The sequence below is a fragment of the Mytilus trossulus genome, chromosome 9 (genome assembly GCF_036588685.1).
Source record: "Mytilus trossulus isolate FHL-02 chromosome 9, PNRI_Mtr1.1.1.hap1, whole genome shotgun sequence".
Taxonomy (NCBI): Eukaryota; Metazoa; Mollusca; class Bivalvia; order Mytilida; family Mytilidae; genus Mytilus; species Mytilus trossulus.
In genome coordinates this window covers 62,683,168-62,697,958 of record NC_086381.1, presented here as the reverse complement: position 1 = coordinate 62,697,958, position 14,791 = coordinate 62,683,168, and the positions used below count along the sequence as shown (strand labels likewise).

Below are 14,791 nucleotides of genomic sequence, written 5' to 3'. Positions count from 1 at the left end.
ATAACAATATATATTACAAAGTGATGTCAACTGCAGTTAAACAGTAACCTGTTAGAGAGGTGTTTATATCAAATACATATAAGGAAGATGTGGCATGAGTACTAATGAGACAACTCTCCATCCAAGTAACAATTTATAACATACCCAGTAACAACTGATAATGAGGATTGAAAACCAAAACCATTTCAGGTTAATCTGACTTTTTCAATTCTAACAGTTTGATATAAATTTAATCAAAAAAGAAAACACTAATAGTTTAACATTCATACAGTATATGTCTATTTATTACTTAAACAACAATGAAACAATCAAGGCACTTTGTTTAGCATCGGCTTGGGTAAAAAAATCTTGAATAATCATTATGTGCAAAGATGCGTAAAATACATATACTGAATAGTTGTTACATCTTAGGATTGAGATGTTGATTTGAACTTAGTATCAAGTATTTTTATTTGTATTATGTGGACTTGTAGAGATGATTTTTACGGACTTGAAAGCAATTTTTCTAGTCTTATTGTCCAAATCATTTAGACTGCAATCTGTAAGGCCTGTTGTTTTTCAATGCTTTGAAGCAGTCAAGTGACACTAAAGCTTATAGTTCTTTAATTAAAATGTTTGACACAAACATACCATTGAATTTTAAAAACAAATTATCTCCCTTAATATAGTTCTCCCACTTCTATAAATATCTATAATCTTACTTTCTACAGATGAGTGCTGTATTTCCATGGGTCATGTGACCTGTATATCGTGCACCAATAGCATTTATCATCTGTTTAATTCTGATTCTCTCCTCTCCTTCAAAATTTGTCATACACAGAACCTAAAATATATAGATGTCTTTGTACTTTACATTTCAAGTAAAATTTATATGTCCCTTCTTTCCCATTTTGAGTAATCAATTCTGAGCTAAATATATATATATAAATATGTAACTCGTTTTGCCATAAACAGGCAAGTTATATGATTTGGGTGCTTGGTCATCTATAGGTATACAGCAATTTGACATTTCTGGTGTTTACAAAATTACTCAACGACAGTATTTGGTTGTTTGTGATAATTAAAGTCTCTTCCTACCCTCAACACCTATTTGAATGGAATAATCATCCTTAGTATACTATCAATGGTATGTACTACCAAATTCAAAAACTTTTTATCACTAGCTTTGCCAAAATACTTTCAAACTTTTTTGTTGAGGTATTTGTCAAATAAACTATCAATTACAACTTTTTGTTGGCGTCTTTAAAAGATCTTTTTTGCATGCTTATTTGAAATTATTAATCTGTTGTGTTGTGTGCGTGTGATGAGTTCACAGTTTTGGCTGCTGGGTTCCAATTATTGTCACATTAACCTACCATGTTGTGACTTTGTCTTACCTGATTACTACAAGGTTTATTTTCACCATATATCAGAGGCAAATGTAAAGCTTGCCACGGAGGCATCATCTTTTTCTTCACTAATACATCATTCAACCAGTAAGCAGTCACAACTCTCCTCTGATCTCTTAATGCCTGCAAAATAAGAAAGTACACACTTATAATTTGAGGTTAAAGTTATTTCTATAATTTCTTTGGACTATTTAATTAAAAGCATTGGGGTGATGAGGGCCATGAATTGGGTAAGTGCCAAGAGCTTGAAACTTTTTTCTCTCCACAACTGCTATTTCATCAGTAATATTGCATATGTCAAATGGACATATAACCATAAATGACAATGACTTAACACCCATTTCAAAATAAATAACAAAAAAACTTGCTTTCTTACCCTTTTGTTCATTTTAACGGACTAGTCCTACGTATGTCATAAAGAGTATCAATAGAATTTCAAAAAAATCACTAAAACAAGTAAAATATAAAGTACCTTTAATCAGATTCAAAACATAGTTACAAAAGAAAATATATAAAAGCAAGTAAAAACTTTGGAAACAATATATGTAATTTCAGCAGTCATAATTGCCTAAACATCCTAATTGGTAACAAGTCCATTTGACTTTATTCAAACGACAAGTGAAGAATTGGTAGATGGAGAAGTTTATCTTCAATGTTGGCTCAAAAATAGGAATTTTTCTGGTTTCATATCATCAGATGTAAGTATAGAAAGCAAGATATTGCTCATAGGACAAGGAAAAGGTATTTGTATATGGATATAGAAATTGGGATTGGAAATTTAAAATTTGAGGTTATTGTTTCACTTACTAGAAGGGTTTACATAACTTAGTCAAAATTTTCTATTTCTATCCAAAACTTTCAGTAAGCATTTAGATTTTCAATGTCAATGCAAGATTTTCTATATTGAAAGGTTTAGTTTAAGTTTAAACATATTTTATTGTTCAAAATTACAAAAAGGATCAGACACATGTTTTACAACTTAGTAACGTTTTCTCCATATTGAAAGGTATTGAGACTTTATACATATAATTAAATCAAGAATTCAGAAAAGTCAAGTTCCTTTGATACATGGAACAAAATATGTTTTGAAGTGAAACAATAAAATCAAATATAAAGTATTCTAGCTTACAAAATGGAAAAGCAAATTCACAAAATTTCTGAGACAAAACAAGACACTTTTTACCCATTGGCCAATGTATTTCACATGGTTGGGAGCAGCTTAGACATCTATGTTATTAAAGGACATTAGATTAATAACAGAAAAAGAAATGAGTTGGGACACCAAATCATATATTACATCAAATTTTAAAACCACCTTGATGATTCCTGTACAATATAAATTTTGGAGCTCTTTAAAGCTGGCTGTTCCGTGTGAGTTTGAGGCTCTGTTTTGAAGACCATACTTTGACCTATAATGGTTTATTTTTACAAATTGTGACTTGGATGAAGAATTGTCTCATTGGCACTCATACCACATCTTCCTATCTAATCAAATTTTAAATACATAGTGCCTACTAAGTCATACCAAATCCTGTAAAATTTATAACGTAATACCACAATTCCAAAAGATCAAACCTATCCCGTATGTTTCTGATTAATCCTTCCCCCATTGCACATACTCAGTATATGTAGCTATACAATAAAATCCCACAATTCCAAGTGATAAAGCAAGGGGTCATCTCAAAATGAAATGTGATTTTGTTCTATGAAAATTGCAAATGCCAACAATTCTAAATGCAACAGCAATTGGTGAATCTCAAAGTTGAAAGCAGATTTGCATATTAACTTGTTGCCTAATCACATTTCAATTCTAAAATGAATACAAGGTATGCAAGTAGGTTGTGTATTGTATTATATATTACTTACTTGATGTATCTGAAATAAAGTTTAGTTTTAAACCTCCATAAAATTAATATGTATATTATATTGTTTACCCTAAAAGTCACACATTTCGTCATCTTTAACAGCTCTGAAGAACTGTATATTAATTAAATATAAGACCTAAAAAAAAAATCAAATGGAAAACATTTAAAATGACTTCCACCCTAATTTTTTTTAATTAGTAAATTTATTTTCTTACCTATACCACATATATATATATATATTTCTCTAAATCCCTGTCAGTTTAACCCTTTTCTAACTTTTCAATTTATACTTTTCTGCCCTTTTTGTTTAAAAATAATAATCAATGTGCGGTTGTCGGTGATCTCAGAAGATTATTGAATGAATTTAAAGTGTAACCTTTATCAGCTCACTGTATGAATCAATTTATCCTAACAGGTGTTAATGAAATAGATATTTTGGAATGTGGAAGGCACTCGAAGAGGGTTTCCTTTAAAAAAAAATATTGAAATTTCTTTTTCAATCATTAGAGAAACAGATTCTTACATAATTATTCATGGATTATTAGATTTATCCAATCTAGATAGTACAATTATAAATTTTAAAGTCCTCACCTAGGCTTGGACTTTAAAATTGACAATTTGGCTATTTGGATTGGCTAAATTCCGATAATCCACGGCTATCAATGTAAGAATACATATATATGTATAATATTTTTACAGTTGAATCATTCAATTTCATTTCAGAAAAGGCTAAATATCATCTATAATAATAGCAAAGTTTTTTTTGGGAAAAAATTACCCAATTACCTGACCCAGAACTGACTCTAGCCCAGAGAAAGACTCCTTACCAGATGAAATACATCACTATGTTGATTGGCTGCCAATATATGTGTAATCCTGTTGGAATATGACGTGTCTACCTGTCCACCATGTTGTTCTATCACCTAAAAATACAGGAAAATATTCTTTTTAAATACTGTATTTCAAAAATATTGTAAATGAACAAAGGGAGACAACTCAAAACCATACAAACTAATACACCTTATCACTATTTATCCGTCATTACTAAACATGTGTTGCAAAAGTTCCTGGACAATTTTGACGTCATAATAAAAAACATCTGACGCCACAATGGAAAAGTGATTGTTGTATAACGTCAAATGTTCAAGCGAGACAGATTCTCAGGTCAAGTGGGACAGGTTTGAAAATAGCAATCAGGTGTATTTAGCAAGAAATAGTAACATGTCAATTTCTTTTTGGATTATTAAATTTTTTTTTTGGAAAAATTGCATTTGAAGCCATTTATTTTATGTAACTTCAATTACAAAGTCACATTGTAAGAACTGCTTCATTGATTTTTCTTATGTGTTCATCGAAAGAAAAAGTATTTTTTTTTATCTCTGGATTTTTTTGTATCTTTCTTCATTGGAATATGCTGCTGTCATCAGTGAGTCTTAGTTTTTTTTTATTTTGTTATTGCCCCCTCCATTTTTTTCACTTTATTTATTTATAAATGTTTATAAGTGTTCGAAGAAATGTTCTTTCGCAGCCCAATTGAAGCTTAAACATATTGATGGATACATAGTAGCTTAAAACAAGAATGTTTCCAAAGTACACCAATGCCCCACTCGCACTATCATTTACCATGTTCAATGGAGCCTGAAATTGGGTAAAAAATCTAATTTGGCATGAAAATTAGAAAGATCATATAATAAGTAACATGTGTACTAAGTTTCAAGTTGATTGGACTTCAGCTTCATCAAAAACTACCTCGACCAAAAACTTTAACCTGAAGCAAGACAGAAGGACCGACGAACAGACAAACGGACGGACAGATGGAGGGACAGACGGACGCACAGACCAGAAAACATAATGCCCCTCTACTATCGTAGGTGGGGCATAAAAATTGTTAAATCTTTTAGAATAATACTCATCTTTCTCAAAAGTTTTCTAACTATTCAACATAAAATCAAGTGTATTACATTTGCTAGGCATTAAATTTAAGGACCATGAGTACTATCATTCCTTTAATTATTTCTAGGAAAGAATGTTACCTTTGAAGTTCAACTTATAAACAAACCTTTTTCCAGTTATCAATTTGTTCCTGTCCCAGAATCTTTTGATAATCTGTGATGAAGAATACACAACCAAGAAGACACATGTCTGCTGGAACTGAAATGAGAAATTAGTTCATATCAATATGTACAGAAAATTCACAAATTTCTGCTAGAGTAGAAGATAATATATCACTATTAGAAGGTGGTTTCCTTAAAACGCCTCCAGGTGCAGGAATTTCTTGCTACATTGAAGACCTGTTGGTGACCTTCTGCTGTTGTTTTTTTCTACGGTCGGGTTGTTGTCTCTTTGACACATTCCCCATTTCCATTCTCAATTTTATAGTACACATAGAAGGTACTTTGAAAATTGGGAAACTACATTTTCCTTTTACCTTTAACTATGTCATTTTATATTTATATAAGAAGTTCTTTGTGATTCGTGTAAGATGTGACACATTCTTTTTATACATCTAAGGAGTTTTATCTCCAAATATTATAAACATGTTTGTCCAAGTTTTACACCCACTAAACTGACTGGACAATCACCATGATTTCTATAGCTGATTTGTATTCATATGAATCAAGGTGGTAGACCTAGGTTAAGGGAAATTACTCTTAAAATCATCAGTACATTTGTGTCAGCCATTTTCATAAATAAGTTCTAAGCTTCTAGGATAAATAGATTATTTTCAATCTGTTTCAGGTAAATGCTGAAAATACATTAATAAAACTTGACTATTACAAACGCATCACTGAATTAAAGAGTTATCTCCCTGGACCAAGGTCTACCCCCTTAAAATATACAACAATTTTACCATTATCAGAAGGTTCATGTCCCCAGTAAGGTGACTGTTGTAGCTGTTGGGTGCCCATCTTTTGAGGAGAGGGAGGAGTGTACCTGGGTGGTGGCTGTCGATGGGGAACCTGCATGTTCAACCCCAACATCTGACTGACCTAAAATAATAAATACATATCTAGAAATCTTTTTTAGATTGATATCATGAGTTGAAATGGAAATGTTATTTCTTTCATTTTTTTTCATTTTACTGTTTTCAAAATACATACTTGACTACTGAAGTATAAAGGCAATTTAAAAATATAATGATGGAAAAGTACGATTAATTTAAAAATCACTTCTATTGTTTATTGATTCAAAGCCTAACAAATCATTTAGTTTAAAGAAATAAATGAAAGACTCATTATTTGTCCTACGAATCCAAAACTGTTCATGAAGGCTGTACATACACCTCAAAGACAACTACAGAATCGGATGCCTAATTGTACCTTATTTACACAACTACAGAATTGGATGCCTAATTGTACCTTATTACACAACTACAGAATTGGATACTTAATTGTACCTTATTTGTAGGTGGAGGAGGTCTGGCCTGCCTCATCTCGTTGTTTGTGATGTTACGTAATGTTCTCATGTGTGACAAGAAGTCCTGTTGAGATAAGTGTGGAGCACCACCTTGCTGAGATAGGTGTGGAGCACCACCCTGATGAGATAGGTGTGGAGCACCACCCTGATGAGATAGGTGAGGAGCACCACTTTGCTGAAACTGTTGTGGTGCACCACCCTGCTGAAACTGTTGTAACTGTGGCGGGAGAGGGTAAGGGGGCATGGATGGCATCCTAGGCACGGGAATGTGACCACTCCTACTACCAACACCGACACCCTGTGTGAAAAATCAAAAACACTTTGTCTAAAACTCTACATGTGCAGTGGTTATGTGTGTTACAAATGTTGCAACATGACATATCATGAGTTTCTTCATATTTTCAAGAAATAGGTTTAACACAAACTATTTAACAGTGAAGTTTTATCCATAACAAAATAAGTTTTTCAGAAAATAATTTTAAAGTTGGATCTAAATATTTCATAAATCATAAAATGTCATGTTACATGTGACATATAACTGCAAAATCACAAAAAAAACACCATGTAAACTCATTTGACCACTGATGTTAAAGCAAAGTGTTGTTATTATTTGAAACCTCTTTTACGTGAGGAATCTAGACCAAACATTGTTTCATATACAATTTTCAAAACAAATTTAATATTGTTTTAAACTAAATAAAATGCACATAAATTACTATGTGCGCTGATGAGAGGCATCAATGTTTTTAGTCACTTGTTTGTTGGATGGCTTTTTAAAACTTCTTTTTGCCAATGCATTCATTTGTAAGTCTTGAGGCTGATTATGTCCAATACCAAAATCCTACTTTTTTTTAATTTCAAACTTTTCCCCCTTTTTTCCAGATGCAGCATTTTTTTACCCACTTTTTTACCCCAATATCACACAATACAATAGCATGTCTTCCCCTCATTCTTGTGATCGAGGCATGTATACTCCATATGATATGGGAGTGATGAGTGGTCAAGACTTTTTTTATTGTCATGGACTGGTCAAAAAGTCGATTTTTTTTGTTAAACTTTGTATAAATTCATTATTTCTTTTTTTTTTTTTTTATTTCAATTGGTTTTAATTCAAAGTCTTGAATTCTTAGGTTTTATTAATTAGCTGATTGGGTTTTATTTATTTAAATTTTTGGTCTGTTTTGAATTGTAAAGGTCAAAGGCCCATTTTTTTGTTTTGGTTTCTTCAAACATTGAATCAATTGTGTTCTTGAATGTTGTTTGTCTGTCTTTGGACTTTGCTGTTCTGTACCTTATTTAGTTGAGTGGTTTTTTTAACAATATAATCATGCAAAAACCAAAAAATTAAATTTTGTTTTAACATGTTCAATCATGTAAATATTTATTTTCAAAAATTTGAATTATTTTTTTCTTATATTTTAAGAGAAAAGATTAGGCTAAACAGCTTTAGTAAAACTTTTGAAAGTACAACGTTGTAAAATAATCCAGATATTAAAGTTTTATTTTCCTGATATTTACTAAATTCAGTTTGTGTTTAATTCAATTTAAACTTTGTAGGTTAGAGCACTATTTGTCTGTTTTGAGGTGATACCAAACACCTTGCTAAACTTAATTTGGCTGTTTAATATTCATAAAATTATGAAAAAAATATTTCCTTGGACAATAATACAAAAATTTCAAAAAGCACACACTTCATCTATGTTATCTGAAAAATTTCATTGGGTAATAGCAGTTTGATACTAATTCTGAAAATTGAGAAGCTTATTTTTTTCCTTTACAAAATAACATGACTAAAACTTTCAGCTGATTTTTACAGAGTTATCTCCCTGTAGTGTTATGAAAATAATCTACAAAATGTGCTTGACTACTTGACAACTATTAATTCCTACTAAACCTGAATTTCGGTGAACATTAGATATTGTGTGCTATGAAGCAAATAACATGTGAAGAGTGTCTATGTCTAGAATATTCATGCTTAAATATCAAGACTGTACTACTGAACCATGGGTCTTTAATTGTACAAAAGAAAAACTTAACAGCAGATCTTAAAATCTCTTTAAATATCACTTTATACTGGTCACTGTATTTTGCTGCATGATGAAGTTACATGTGGAGCAGAATCTGCTTAAAATTGAAGAGTATCTTAGGGCTGTTCCAGAAAATACTATGTCCACCCAGGGACGGCACTTTTTTTTAACCCCCACCACCCACAGAAATAAAATTTAATTAGAACAGCACTCCCTTAGCATTTTGGTATTTCAAATAAAACCACCCACATAATATTAAAAAAAAAAAAAGAAACTTAGGCTTTGTTTCTATTACCTAACATTTTAACTGAAATTGACTCAAACAACTCTGCCTGTGCTGTACATATTTCTACCCAATAGTTATATTTTTAAGATTTTAAAGGCCTCCTGTTCTAATTTTAGAAAATTTTGTTTAGAGAAATATTGTACTATTATTTAGGCAGTGTATTCCATATTAAGCAAAGAGTAGTGTCCTAGATGGCATAAATAAGAGGTGGCAGCTCCCCTGTCATTCATGTGCTCCTCTTAATAGTCCTATTTGTGCACCCCTCTTCCATTGTAATCTTGCGCAATGTATTTTCATTTAAATTATTTTCAATACAAATTGATCCTTTTGAATATAGTTAATAATTTTGACAACTCAAAAATAAACTCAATCAAAATAATTATTCAATATTTAACTCTTTAATGATCAAGTTTGTCCTGTTCCAGACGAGAACTTGCTCTTTGTGCACTTCGGCTTAAATTTTGCTCCTTTGCCCTTTAATTCTAGCAAGAACAGTTACACTGGAGTACTACCTACACATGTCGACCACAAACTTTCAACATATTTTAACATTATAAATATAAGTCTATCGTTCAAAATATATAATGCATTATCTATGTGATTAAAGATCAGAATGACTGTTGCAGAATTAAACATGCAGCTATGTTAAAAATAAAAGACACTTTCTTCAAGCAAGGCCTGACAATATTTGTGTGTTGTTTATCACTGAAGGGTGTATGCTTGTTAGTTAGCCAAATAAGATTTTGATAGGATGAAAGAAAAAAGAAAATTATTTTCATACAAAATAAGTAAATATTTCTTTGTAGCACAACTTACATAGACTTAAAATCTGTCAGTGTAACAATTTCCCAAAATACGCCCACTAGTAAATTGTTAATCAATTGTACTCTTGATTTTTTTTATAAACATAAAATATGCATCAACTTTATATAAAAAAAATACTATTTATAACACTAGGGTCACAAAAACTAAACAAATTAATATATTTTTTGTTGGTGTTGAAGACGGAAAAAACTAAAAAAAAACTTGGAACCTTCATTTATAAAATTAAAAACAGAAACTTAAAACATATAATCTATTCTGCATGACCATTCAAGTATGCAACAATAACATAAAGCAAATGACTAAATTCAACTAAAAATCTATTAAGAACATTAATGATTTATATAAGGGACAACTAAGAAGGGGAACGAAACATGACCCTAGGACTGAATTCATGCAAGAGAAAATACCACAACAATCGTAACAGTGACATGCATGTCGTGCAAAGAAGCTGCGAGCAGGCAAACCTGTATACGATTGTTGACCATACGAGCAAGTGCTTCTCTTGCAGTGCCACTGGGGGTGCCAGGACGTGCTGAACTACCGGGTGTATCAGGGCGGGATATTCCTTTATCTTCATTGGATAACCGTCTCTCTAAAACAGCTGCTGCCAGCTGTTGAGAAATCACCTGTTTTGACATGTTCCGTCCTGCAGAATCCTGGTGGCCTGGTGAGCGTCTTGGAGATTTGTCAGGGCGTACACGACCTTTCTGTACTCTCTCCGAAAAGTCTGCAAAGTTTGGCCTTGGTAAACCCATATTTGCTCTATCTAGAATTGGCATTGTCTGTGGTTCACTTGTATCCATAGGTTGTGGTAAAGGTGGAGTAGGTATCTTCTCCTGGGGTGGGGTAGCAGGCGGTGTTGGGGGTGTGGGAGGCTCAGGTTCAGGATATACAATCAGTCGTGGATGATATATAGATTCATCCACTTTGGCCTCTTTCTTGATGCTGTCTGTTACCCAGTCTGGTGTAACTATGTTAACCTTTTCTGCATGTTTTAAAGCTGCTTCATATTTTGCCTACAAATAAAGATCATTAAAAACTTAAAGTGAATTTTCAGATTACTCCTACTTAACTTTTTGTTTGCAAGGGTGAAAGGTGTATGGTTTTCTTATTTAAGGATTTTGGCTAGTAGATATCCTTTATGTTACAAATATAATACTAGTACTGAATAATAAAGCTTAAAAAATTTTTTTTTGATGAAATGTTCAATACCGGCTGATCCATAAAAACAAACATGGGACCTAGGAATAGCACTTTTAAACCATAATTATGAGATGGTGTCATCTGTATTATTTTCATAGTGAAAATGCAAGTGAAATCTTAATTTGCCTCTAGGTGGTAACCCCATTTTAAAGTGCCTTCTGTCCGTACCTTGTTTAAATAAATTAATGAAACAGCCCTGAGAAATAGTTTTCACAATTTATAATTTAGCAATAACTACAAATGTTTTTCTTGTTACATCACCTTGAAAAAATCTTTAGTTTAAAGACACAAGATTTCCCAAAAAAGTCTGTTCATGTATTTTTTTTTATTGTTTCTCGTTTTTGACATCATGATTCACTTGAAAATCACCATTTGTGGTTACTTCTTACAATACTACTTACTCCTTCTGTAGCTGAAGTAATCAAATGTGTACATTTACTATCCAGCTTCTGCTGGCATTTCCCTCCATTGTATGTTATCATACCCCATATATGCAAACTATCGTCTACATCAAGCTATAAATAGACAATTTAAGAAGATAAACATGTGCATCACACTATAAAAAACAATTGCAAAAAAAATAGAAATAAGGCTGTAAGTTTGCTCGTTTTACAATTGTATTTTCAGGGCCTTTAAAAGCTGACTATGCGGTTTGGGCTTATTGTTGAAGACCTTAAGTTGTTAATTTCTGTGTCATTTTGGTCTCTTGTGGAGAGTTGTCTCATTGGCAATCATACCCCATCTTCTTTTTGTATATGTAAACAAAATCTTCTGCATCAAGCTATAAATGGAAAATATCGAGAAACTATACATGTTAACTAACTGCAGCATGCTGTATAAAAGAAAATCTCAAGAAAGTAAACAAGTAAATTTATCAACACTTTATGCAATCAATTTTGCTAAAAAATGTTCAAGGTAAAATTTAATTTACTGCTGAAGTACTGTGGATTCATTTATTTTCGTGGATACCAATTTTCGTGGATTCAAGAAAACTAACATGTTCGTGGATATTTAATTTCGTGGTTTTGCTGAAGTCTACATACAAGCCTGTAGAAAATTTGTTATTCGTTGAACATTTGATTTTGTGCTACCTGTACCCATGAATCCATAAAAATTGGTATCCAACAAATAATAATGAATCCACAGTATGTTGGTTTATACAGAGCAGTATAATCCTTCATAGCTATTATTTGGCATAGTTCATTTAAATTATATTGAACAAGCAAGTTTATCTTCCAATTTTAAGTTTTGTGGTTTCAACTTTTCTTATTTGAACATTGGAAATTCCGTAATTTTTCAGTGTGGTTTTCAACAACACATACTGTAAACCAACTTATTTTCACGAGCAATTTATTTTCTCGACTTTCGTGAGTAAAAAAATAACGTGAATGTTAATCGTCGCGAATATGTCAATATGTGATCTTTCCTTAACAAACTTCATCAAGTAAATGAGATAATTGCGAAGTAAAATAGCTGCGAAGTGGTCAAGAAAGGGTAAAACGCGAAAATAAAGTATCCGCAAAAATAAGTTGGTTTACAGTAATTGCTTCTCTACAAATACAAGAATCAAATAAACTATTTGTGTGTCTGTCTGTATGAGTCCAGAATTGTATGATTGTTGTTGTTTGATGTCTGCCATGATCGAATTTCCTTTTCTTTCAATATAGTAGAATAAATCAAGTCATTGGTTTTCTCTTTTGAATTGTTTGGCATTTGGTCTTCATTGTTGCCTTTTAGAACATACAATACAGTATGGATTTTATTCAGTGTTGAAGGCATACAATGAGCTGTTATTGTTGACATCTCCTTTTTGGTCTGTGGACATTGGGAAATTGTCTCATTGGCAATCAAACCCCTTCTTTTTATATTGATATTCATTATATTACCTGAGATGAACAAGCAACAACTCCCGAGAATAGAAGGTCTGCTGGAGAAAATACTGGGATGCTTCAAACAGTTAAGAAAATTATAAATATTTAGAAATTTAAATCAACCATAATTGATAAATACAGTAATATATGTGTTGGAATACTGATATAAATATAATATTCATATGATCTTTTGTACAATCTTACATTTTTCTATACATATAAAAAGATTAAAATATGAACAAATTATTGCAGTCTCTTTGAGAAGTTTCAATTTGGAAGCATGCAAGAACATAAACTATTTTTGTGCATAGTTAATGTTAATGTTCCTATATGCTTCCAGTGTCCTTATGAAATTTAGTTGCCATTATGGCCACAGCTGACAAAATAGAAATATAGAAGGAAAAGAATTATGAGTTCTTCGGTGCTCCAGAAAAAAAACCTTTTCTGCTACTTTTTACAAATAAATTCATATTCTCTAACTCATAATGCATATTATCTGTAAAATATTATCAATGTTAAGGATACGGAAGCTGTTTCTTGCATTTTATAGACAGGTAAACCCAGCTGGACTGAAATAAATAAAGAAAAAGATAAACAGTTCTACGAATTCATCAGTAAATGTCAAATAAATGTACCAGTGTTGAAAATGTATTAACAGACACATATCATTCATTAGCAAATAAACAAAAAAATAGCAGATGGATCAGTTTTTGAATATAAAACATACATGTTAAAAATTGATTAATCAAAGATATGTGGATCAATCTTAAAATTCAGCTGTCAACATTTTAATTACTGCAAAATATATTCATTAATATAACATGAAATGATGTCTAATTACCCTGACAACAGGCAGATCAAATAATTCCTTGGCTTCTGAATATTCATCTTGTGATGGGTCATCAGAAATCACATGACTGACCATCTCACTCAGATAGGTGTCCTGTTTAGCTCCACCTGCATTCAGGAGTTCCAATACCTATAAATAAAATACTTATGAAATTACAGAATATGCATTTTCTAATCTTATTCAGACATCTAAAAACAAATAAAGAGAATTTACTATAGATAAATGTTGGTGTTGATTGCAGATTATGCTTGAAACCATGTACAGTCTTAACAACAAATTTTTAAAGCGCAACTTTATGAAAATTTAAGTTAAATTTTGTTGGCTTGTTGAGAAGAAGTTTACCAGCCTGGCGTGGTGGTCTGCGGCTAAGTGTGAAGCTTGAATACCAATTTCACAGTTTTATCAATGTTTTGCAAAGTTTGAAACATGTTGAATTTGTGGTTTAGGCCACACCAAATTTATTTTTAGCTCTTTGGACTTTTCCTTTGAACAGTGGAATCAAGAGCAAATTTGTTTTTTATTTTAACTAATTTTTGGTTAAAATAAGTACAAAATTTTCCAGTAATTTGTTTACACAATGGTCACACCAGTGTATCCCAAACTCTGTCTGTCCGTCAAAATATCATTTGATCAGACAGAATTTTAATGATTTTTTGGTTGAATAAATAGCAAAAAAAATTTAATTTCTTTTGCAGTCAGACAAACCCTAATGCAGTTAGAAAATCTCTCACTTAAGTAAGTCCCCTGACTGCTTAAGGTTACAAAATTAAAATAATTGGGTAGGTAGATTGGTTTTTCCATTTAATTTTGTGTGCTACGATTTTGCAAATGACAGAATAACACCATTTTTATCTGTATAACAATTGTTAAAAAAAAAATACTTATATTATTATCTAGTATGAGGCAGGCATTATCTGAGAAAGGGAACAAAGTCTGAATGATTTATTTTTTTTCATATATACATATTTGGTTTTATTTGCCAGAGCTCAGTCACCGCAGAATGAACCTTTAATGGCCAAGAGGGAACGGTGACACGTAGCCACCTGACCCCCCTGTTAC

General features: G+C 31.7%; 1 protein-coding gene across 2 annotated transcripts in view; it reads right to left on the bottom strand.

Annotated features, from left to right (window-relative positions):
- The window catches only part of LOC134683208 (PAX-interacting protein 1-like), a 43,432-nt gene that overhangs the window by 24,875 nt on the left and 3,766 nt on the right, over nt 1-14,791 (bottom strand). The window contains exons 2-12 of one of the 2 annotated variants that reach the window (XM_063542364.1): nt 13,724-13,861; nt 13,408-13,451; nt 12,898-12,958; nt 11,413-11,526; nt 10,435-10,824; nt 6,651-6,968; nt 6,105-6,243; nt 5,313-5,404; nt 4,081-4,176; nt 1,377-1,511; nt 702-823 (exon numbers count right to left, since the gene is read on the bottom strand). In XM_063542364.1, the coding sequence (XP_063398434.1) occupies nt 702-823; nt 1,377-1,511; nt 4,081-4,176; nt 5,313-5,404; nt 6,105-6,243; nt 6,651-6,968; nt 10,435-10,824; nt 11,413-11,526; nt 12,898-12,958; nt 13,408-13,451; nt 13,724-13,861 (1,649 nt within the window). The remainder of the gene's footprint in view (nt 1-701; nt 824-1,376; nt 1,512-4,080; nt 4,177-5,312; nt 5,405-6,104; nt 6,244-6,650; nt 6,969-10,434; nt 10,825-11,412; nt 11,527-12,897; nt 12,959-13,407; nt 13,452-13,723; nt 13,862-14,791) is intronic. The other variant, XM_063542365.1, reaches the window with a different exon arrangement.